Source organism: Babylonia areolata, chromosome 13, assembly GCF_041734735.1.
Source record: "Babylonia areolata isolate BAREFJ2019XMU chromosome 13, ASM4173473v1, whole genome shotgun sequence".
NCBI classification, from domain to species: Eukaryota; Metazoa; Mollusca; class Gastropoda; order Neogastropoda; family Buccinidae; genus Babylonia; species Babylonia areolata.
The window spans coordinates 6,643,414-6,653,291 of NC_134888.1; the positions used below are offsets into that span (position 1 = coordinate 6,643,414).

General features: G+C 47.9%; 1 protein-coding gene across 1 annotated transcript in view; it reads right to left on the reverse strand.

Moving 5' to 3' along the window:
- Positions 1-1,169: 1,169 nt before the first annotated feature.
- LOC143288808 (uncharacterized) overlaps positions 1,170-9,878 on the reverse strand; it is a 22,289-nt gene continuing 13,580 nt past the window's right edge. The window contains exons 7-11 of the mRNA XM_076597442.1: positions 9,527-9,624; positions 8,613-8,946; positions 7,396-7,620; positions 5,174-5,266; positions 1,170-2,791 (exon numbers count right to left, since the gene is read on the reverse strand). Of these exons, the coding sequence (XP_076453557.1) occupies positions 2,640-2,791; positions 5,174-5,266; positions 7,396-7,620; positions 8,613-8,946; positions 9,527-9,610 (888 nt within the window). The 5' untranslated portion in view covers positions 9,611-9,624 and the 3' untranslated portion in view covers positions 1,170-2,639. The remainder of the gene's footprint in view (positions 2,792-5,173; positions 5,267-7,395; positions 7,621-8,612; positions 8,947-9,526; positions 9,625-9,878) is intronic.

Below are 9,878 nucleotides of genomic sequence, written 5' to 3' on the forward strand. Positions count from 1 at the left end.
TTTTTTAGTTATGGACCAGAAGTATCCACAACAATACTTAATTCCAATTTTCATTGCATGTGCATTTTTCTTCATATTTCTTAATACCAAAACCCAAGCCACAGAAACGAATTCAATCTTCAGGTCCAGAGGTATCCACCAGGTAAATCTGGACACAGATAGACAAACAAACAATCAACAAAACAAATCAGCCTGTTGCAGGTAACTGTGGATACAGGGTAGACCTGAAACACGTCAACATGTCCAGGGGGTACGGAGTGGATTCTATCTGCAAGGACCATTGCTTTGTGCTGGGAACGAATGCTCACAGTGCCAGACTATGTTCCATGCATAAGGCTCCCATTTTCAGTGGCTGGTTGGTTATTTTATGTGGGTTTTTTTTTTATGGGAGACAATTGTTGTTGTCCGTCACACACACACACACACACACGCACACTTTTTATTGTTATAAAAACAAATATTCATATATATCATGCGTAAATATATACGAATACATATTTGAGACGTAACATTCTAACTTTAAATGTTGAGAGGAAAAGGTGCTCATTTTATCCTCGATTATTACCAGGTTTTGATGGCCAAAAACGAGACTTCAGAGAAGAAGAAGAAGAAGAAGAAGGAGGAGGAGGAGGAGGAGGAGGAGGAGAAGATGAAGAAGAAGGAGGAGGAGATGGAGGAGGAGGAGGAGGAGGAGGAGAAGAAGAAGAAGAAGAAGAAGGAGGAGATGGAGGAGGAGGAGAAGAAGAAGAAGAAGGAGGAGGACGAGGATGAGAAGAAGATGAAGAAGGAGGAGGAGGTGGAGGAAGAGGAGGAGGAGGAAGAAGAAGAAGTAGAAGAAGAAGAAGAAGAAGAAGAAGAAGAAGAAGAAGAAGAAGAAGAAGAAGGAGGAGGAGGAGGAGGAGGAGAAAAAGAAGAAGAAGGAGGAGGAGGAGGGGGAGGAGGAGGAGGAGAAAAAGAAGAAGAAGGAGGAGGAGAAGGAGAAGGAGGAGGAGAAGAAGAAGAAGAAGAAGAAGAAGGAGGAGGAGGAGGAGGAGAAAAAGGAGAAGAAGGAGGAGGAGGAGGAGAAGGAGGAGAAGAAGATGAAGAAGGAGGAGAAGTGGAGGAGGAGGAGGAAGAAGAAGAAGTAGAAGAAGAAGAAGAAGGAGGAGGAGGAGAAAAAGAAGAAGAAGAAGGATAAGGAGGAGGGGGAGGAGGAGGAGGAGAAGTAGAAGAACGAGAAGGTCAGGTGAAGAGGGAGGGGGTGAGGTTAGAAAATAGGATAACAAGGAAGAACCTTTTATTATCATTGTTATTCTACTAAAACTTGATGCAGACATTATGTCCTGACGTTTTCCGGCCTTTTGAAATCTTTCCCTTATACAGTTCCCTCATGTCCATGTGTTCGAAATTCCAATCACTTGACGATACACTTTCGAAAACCCCTCTGACGTCATCGTTACATTTCTGCCTGAAATTACGTCATGTCCTGCAAGTTCATCAACCCATATACAAAGCGCACCACATGGTTGATTCACACAACAAATGATCGGTTTCATTCTTCCATAACGAGTATTAATTTCTGCAGTTCCATCGGTCTTCCACAGTTCAATCAGTCTTCCACAGTTCCATCAGCCTTCCACAGTACCACCAGTCTTCCACAGTACCATCAGTCTTCCACAGTTCAGTCTTCCACAGTACCATCGCTCTTTGGGCATCTTCCACCTTAAACGTCACTTCGTGCCTCTGTTTTTAGTTCGTCATTCTGACGTAATCATTTCCTTTGAACGTCATCAGTTCGTGTATAGTTTTCAGTTCGTCATTTTGACGTAATCATTTTCCTTGAACGTCAGATTCGAGTCTCAGTTTTCAGTTCATCATTTTGACGTAATCCTTTCCCTTTAACACCAATTCGTGTTTCTCAAGTTCTCGATATTTTGACGTAATTCTTTCCCTTGAACACCAGTTCGTGTTTCAAGTTTTCGTCATTTTGACGCAATCCACTTTTTCACAAATTCTTTGTCTGCTGGCACACGTACATGTAGAAGACCGTCTTGCTTTTCAATACAAGAAAACTTAAGTTTCAGTTGTCAGAATATATACATAATCCCGCCATGGCCATAAAAACAAATGGCATGACCAGTTCTGTGCATAAGTCTGTAGACTTCATCAAAGTCTCTTTGATATATAACAATCACAACCATTGCGAAGAAGTAAAAAAATAAAACGGCAGTCCGCAAGAAAAAACATAAGCTACATGAAGAAGCCCCCAAATATCACACATGCATCCCTCCTTAGACGTAATCTCTACGTTTTTTTAATTTTTTTAAAAATTTGTTGTCGTCATGTTGAGTGACGTCACCTGAAGCAGCGCTAATTAAAAAAACCAAACAAAAAACAAAACAACAACCGAGCTTAAAAAAAAGAAGAAAAAAGCGTTCAGTCCAGTGTACTTTGCAGACTGGCAGACATTTCCCTCCCTGCTGTCCTCATTATTTGTGGGAGCGGGAAAGTAGAACAACAACAACAACAACAAAGTATGCGCACTCGATGACGAAAAAAAAAAAAAAAAAAACAAAAAAACTTGTAGGAGCAGCTCGCGTCATTCTGACCGTGACGTCACCAGCACCCCCCGCCCCCCACTCGTGGCACTGACGTCATCTTCACGGTCCACACACACGCCGCGTTGACACAGGCTTCAGCCGGCGCTCCCGCTTGAGAACCTTGTCCAGGGCTTTGGTCAGACAGCGGCGTTTCTTGGACACGCACCTGCGGGTTTTGGACTCGGCCTTTTTCAGCAGTTTCTTGAAGCCCCCTGCAGGAAACACACATGGCGTGTAAAAATGGCTAACACTGGTGAGGCATTAATGAGAGATTTTTTTTTTTTTTTTTTTTTTTCAAAAACCATCTTAACCAGGAAATACGTCTTTGCGGGTAAAACGTTAATACTGGTTTTTTTTGGTTTTTTTGTTTGTGTGTGTGTGTGTGTGTGTGTGTGTGTGTGTGTGTGTGTGTGTGTGTGTGTGTGTGTGTGTGTGTGCTTCCTCCCCCCTCTTCTTTCGCTTCTTTGTGGAAAACGGAGACATTTGAGCTTAGATTTACAACTACTTCTACTCTCTCTCTCTCTCTCTCTGTTTCTGTCTGCCTTTCTATCTGTCTGCCAGTCTCTCTTCCTCTATCGATCTATCTATCATATCATATCATATGTACATATCGTGGTTGAGAGGTTATGGTTGGGGATGATCGCCCTACGACAATGAGATAAAGGAGGGAAGGAGGCGGTGTCGGGGGCATCGGGGTGGAGGGCGTGGGGGGGCAATACGGGGGAGGGGGTAATGTGTGTGTGGGGGGCAATAGGGGGGAGGGGGCAATAGGGGGCCAATGGGGAGGGGGCAATGGGGGGGCAACGGGGTGGGGGCAATAGGGGGGAGGGGCAATAGGGGGCCAATGGGGAGGGGGCAATGGGGGGGCAACGGGGTGGGGGCAATAGGGGGGAGGGGCAATAGGGGGGGAGGGGGCAATGGGGGGAGGGGCAATAGGGGGGGGGGCAATAGGGGGGAGGGGCAATAAGGGGGGGGGGCAATAGGGGGGAGGCAATAGGGGGAGGCAATAGGGGGGGGGCAATAGGGGGGAGGGGCAATAGGGGGGGCAATAGGGGGAGGCAATAGGGGGGGGCAATAGGGGGGAGGGGCAATAGGGGGGGGCAATAGGGGGAGGCAATAGGGGGGGGCAATAGGGGGGAGGGGCAATAGGGGGGGGCAATAGGGGGAGGCAATAGGGGGGGGCAATAGGGGGGGGCAATAGGGGGGAGGGGCAATAGGGGGGGGCAATAGGGGGAGGCAATAGGGGGGGGCAATAGGGGGGAGGGGCAATAGGGGGGGGCAATAGGGGGAGGCAATAGGGGGGGGGCAATAAGGGGGAGGGGGCAATGGGGGGAGGGGCAATAGGGGGGGAGGGGGCAATAGGGGGGGAGGGGGCAATGGGGGGAGGGGCAATAGGGGGGGAGGGGGCAATAGGGGGAGGGGCAATAGGGGGGGAGGGGGCAATAGGTGGGAGGGGCAATAGGGGGGGGGCAATAAGGGGGAGGGGGCAATGGGGGGAGGGGCAATAGGGGGGGAGGGGGCAATAGGGGGGGAGGGGGCAATGGGGGGAGGGGCAATAGGGGGGGAGGGGGCAATAGGGGGAGGGGCAATAGGGGGGGAGGGGGGCAATAGGGGGGGAGGGGGCAATGGGGGGAGGGGCAATAGGGGGGGAGGGGGCAATAGGGGGGGAGGGGGCAATGGGGGGAGGGGCAATAGGGGGGGGGGGCAATAAGGGGGAGGGGGCAATGGGGGGAGGGGCAATAGGGGGGAGGGGGCAATGGGGGGAGGGGCAATATGGGGGGGGGGCAATAGGGGGGAGGGGCAATAAGGGGAGGGGGCAATAGGGGGCCAAAGGGGTTGGGGTGAGAGAGAGAGAGAGAGAATGAATGGGGGAGACAGACAGCCACTGGGTTGTGGGTGTGTGAGGGTGGACGTGGCACTGGTGATGGCAAAGAGATAAAGACACACAGAGGGGTTCGGGGGGGGGGGGGGGGGGGGGGGGGGGTGGTTGGGGGGCGGAGGGGGGGAGAGCGCCAGAGACATACAGAGAGAGAGAGAGAGAGAGGGGGGAGAGACAGAGACAGACAGACCGACCGACAGACAGAAAGGCAGAGAGACAGAGACACAGATAATGATGATGGTGTTGACGACGACAACGACGAGACGACGACTATGATGATGATGATGATGATGATGATGTAGATGATGACGTATTTACTGACAGACAGAAAGACAGAGAGACAAAGAGAGATAGGGACATAGATGATGATGATGGTCTTGACGACGACGACAACGACGGCGACGACTATGATAATGCTGCTGATGATGTGTTAACTCTGTTAATCCCTTTCACCGCCAAGCTCGCATTTATGCACAGGCGTGGTAGAGGACCCATGTCACTGAAAGGTGACCATTCATTGGTCTGTTATCCATGAACCTACTGCTCTTAATGTTCGGTGGTAGGACAGGCCATATTTTCTATACATCGCAGGGGAGGAATCCCCAGCTGTTCTTAGCCACTGTCTTTTCTGTGTTTACACCACAAGGGAATTTTGTATTCTAAATTAACTGGCGGCGAAAGGGTTAATCAGTTTATCTGTGCTGGTGAAACTCACGTTTGTTTGTGGCGCCGACAATCTGGTGGCAGGTGACGGTGGCTCTGAACTCAGAGGCCTGGAGAATAGTGCGAGACACCATCTGGGATTTACCTGCACGTCAGTGATCACATCAACCATCAGATCAATGATTACATCGTCCATCAGATCAATAGTCACGTCAGTCATCAGATCAATGAATACATCGTCCATCAGATCAATAGTCACGTCAGTCATCAGATCAATGAATACATCGTCCATCAGATCAATAATCACATCAATCATGAGATCAATGATCGCGTCAATCATCGGATTCATGATCACGTCAACCATCAGATCAATAGTCACGTTGACCACTGAATCAATGATCACGTCAATCATCAGATCAATGATCACATCAATCACCATCGACAGCACCGTCAAATCATACAAATTATCAATAACTGATGGTTGACCAGCCGCCATGGTGAAGTGGTTAGCGTCGCGAACTGACGACTGAGAAGAACCTAGGTTCGATCCCCTATCAGAGGCTTTTTTTAATATCTATTTATCTATTCATTTCTTCATTTTGTTTTTTGTTTTTTGTACGCCTATAGTTGACTTCATCAAGTTTTTGCGCCTCATGCATATTATTATTAGTAGTAGTAGTTCTTTTTTTTATATTTATCTATTATTATTATTATTATTATTATTATTATTATTATTATTATTGTCATTATTATTATTATTATTATTATTATTATTTTATCTCATTTTATTTTATTTTATTTTTTTCTCAAGGCCTGACTAAGCGCGTTGGGTTACGCTGCTGGTCAGGCATCTTGCTTGGCAGATGTGGTGTAGCGTATATGGATCTGCCCGAACGCGGTGACGCCTGCTTGAGCTACTGAAGCTGAAACTGAAACTGAAACTACCCGTGGCCAGCTCCATCCAGCAGATGAGTGAGAAACGGACTCGAACCGGATTCAAATGTACTGTGTCGATTTGTGTCATATTGTATTGTATTGTATTGTATCGCATTGTATTGTATTGCACTGTATTGTGTTACGTTTTGATTTTCATTACAACAGATATCTCTGTATGAAATTCAGGCTGTTCTTCCTTCGCGGAGAGCGCTTCGCCACAGTTAAGCGCCGCCATACCATTTTTTTTTTCTTTTGTCTGCAGGTGTATTCGCTTTATCATCAAAGTAGAGTTTTTGACAGGGACAACCCTTTTGTTCCCGTTGGTTCTTTTTCGTGCGTAGCGCATGCTGCACACAGGACATGGGTTTATCGTCTCTTTGGAATGACTTGCACCCAGGCCACCAATCAAGGTCTAGTGGAAGGGAGAAGGGGGGGGGGGGGGGGAAATCACGATCCATGTATTGGACTCGAACTCATGGACCTTCGCTCACTAGTCAGGCACTTCACCACGGGACCAAAGGTCCACATCTTTCGTTCGCTCGTTACTGAACGAGCTAGGTCTGTATCTTTGCTCTTCTGTTAACTCTTTCCATACGAACGGCGAAAGAGACGACGTTAACAGCGTTTCACCCCAATTACCATCATCAAATTATTGCCAGCGGAAGGCTCTTATACTGAAGAGGTGAATGTTGACAAAGAATACCACAGTTCTGACGACAGAAGCTATAGGTTAAGTCATTGAGACACCCACTGGACATCCGAGGGGTCTGTGTCGAGGAGAAGAGAGGGCTGGCCGTACTGAGTGAGTTAAAGACCTGTAACACTGACTGTTCACTGGTTTATGAAATACTGTGTCAAACAACCCACCTGAAAAACCCAACCGACTGTCTAAAAAGTGACCACCCATTCCTGATAGGTTTTGTTTTTTTGTGTGTTTTTTTTTACATTCCCAAATAACGTTTCCTTTTCCCTCACCTAGACCCCTTCTCTTACACGAACACTTGCACACGCACGCACGCATGCACACACACACACACACACACACATCACAGATACATGCTTCAGAAAACACATTATAATATAGTTTACGCACACACACACACACCGCAAAATGGACACACACACACACACACACACACCGCAAAATGGACATACACACACACCGCAAAATGGACACACACTCACACACACACATACACACACACACACACACACACACACGCACCGCAAAATGGACACACACACACACACACACACACACCGCAAAATGGACACACACACACACACACACACACACACACACACACACCCGTAATCCAACAGTTCCAAAACACCCACCGTTTTCCACCCCCCATCTGACCACCTCCACGGAGGGGTCCAGCACAGAATCGAACCCCAGCAAGTCATAGTCGGCAGCGGTGACCCGGTACACCAGGCGATCCATGCGACGAGGCAGACACAGCTCGGCAAAGATGGCCGCCACGGAAGTGACGTTGGCCTTCCGGTTTGGGTGCACTTCCGCTTTGTCGGCCGCTTTACACTTCCGGTGGCCGTGTCCTTTGTCTGTGGATAGGGGAAAAAAAAGAGAGGAGAGATTGAATGAATGAATGTTTAATGTGTTTGGCCATGGGCATACATCCCTCACTCAACGTTGGATGTATATAAGAGACTGACATAACTGGCCAGCAACAAAGCGAGAGCTGTATGATCAATGGCTTCTCCACTGCGATGAAGCCTCATTTACAGCTTAGTCTTTTCGTGAAGGACTATGACTCTCAAACCTGGGGGCGATATTGTGCTGTATTCTTAGTGCTGCATACTCGGTGACCAGTCGGCCTTTGGGAACCACCCCAACGCCAACTGTTCTAAAGCCCTCTTAGCTGAGAGAGTGGGGATGTAACCTGGGCAAAACGCTTTCTACTATGATCAAAATCTGGCCCGGATAGTCGCGACAGCAGTTGTCTGCTCCGCTGTTCTAACGGGTGGTCATACTCTGACACGATTATCATACGCAAATGCATTTATAGAGAGTTAGGAGGCGGGGAGGGGGTATATGCAATCAGTGATAGGCGATCTGAATCATGACAACAAACAGAATTCACCACATGACACCAGATTCACATCCACAACATGCAGCATTCCAAAGTGAGGTGCCGTCATGAAATGCTGACCAACAAACGTACACCTAACCACCCCACCCCACCCCACCCTCCGTTTATGTGTACCATCACCATCACACCCTCCCCCTCCCTGTTCGTTTTCATCCGAGTCACAAGACGTTCAGTTCCATGTCCCAGACAAACTTAGGAAGGAAAGGGCGAGAGCGAGAATCGAGCCCAGACTCTCACGAGCGCTTGTACTGGCAAATAAACGTATTTACCACTATGAAAACTTCCTGAAACCTCCTCCCACCCCCACCTCCCGCACCCTCCCTCCACCCTGTACACACACCCCACACGCACACGCCCCGCAAAAAAAAAGAAGAATAAAAAGAAAAGGAGAAGAAACGGAAATCAAATGAAAACTAACAACAGCAACAAAAGAACCAAACTCACTCTTCTTCTTCTTTCTCCTCCGGTTCTTCCTCCCTTTCCTTCCACGTCCTCCACCACCTCCACCTCCACCACGCTTCCCACCTCCACCTCCTCCACCACCACCTCCTCCCCCTCCTGCTCCGGACGGGTCCCCCTTGCCCTTCCTCCTCCCTCCCCCGGCCGCCACGCCCCCTCCACCTCCCTGGTTGCGTCCCTTGAGGCGGTCCTTGCGGCGCTTGTTGGAGGAGGGCGAGGAGCAGGTCTTGCAGCAGGCCCCGGGCAGCAGCCGTGGGCGTTTACAGGGCAGGGTCTCCTCCGCCGGGCAGTCTAGGCGCTTGCAGGAGAAGTTCCCGTTCTGTTGTGTGGGTGAGTGAAAGTCCATTGTTTATAATGTAATGAACGCATGAGTCAATGTTGATTTATTTTATTTTATTTTATTTTTTTTAATGAAATAATGTTACTTAACGTACAATGCCTACACACATATACACACGAACGACTACAGACACACACACACACACACACACACACACACACACACACACACACATACACACACACAAATCAATCAACGAATGAATGAATAAACAAACAACAACAACAAATGGATAAATACTGATACAAACAAGAAACGAATGAACGAATGAACAAATCAACAAACTATGACGGATGAATATTGGAATAAATAGATGAACACTTAAATCTTAATCGAGAGGAAGAAACTATTAGATTCAGTGAGCAATTAAACAATTGAAAAACAAAAGAAAGAACAGCACAAAAAAAAGGGGGGGGACAGATAGACAAATAAATAAATAAACAAATAAATAAACAAACAAACAAACAAATGTAGCCAAGCGCTCAGCTGGCTGCAAACAACCACAGTTCAACTCACAGCACAAACGAATAAATGCAGGAAGAAAATGGCGTCAGCTCACCAAACACGTGCAGACGATGCACTCCATCTTCCCATACTCGGCTATCTCGGGGTTCCAGCTGCTGCCGTTCTTGTGGACACCCATGGGAGAGGTGCAGTCTGACAAAGGAGAACAAAGACAGAAACAAAGCGTGAGAGTCAATAGTTTGCAGCTGAGCCAACGGCAAGGTGAGAGCTGTATAAACAACGGTTTACAGGCCAACAGCAAAGTGGGAGCTGTGTGAACAACGGTTTACAGCAAAGTGGGAGCTGTATGAACAACGGTTTACAGCAAAGTGAGTGTTGTATGAACAACGGTTTACAGCAAAGTGAGAGCTGTATGAACAACGGTTTACAGCAAAGTGGGAGCTGTG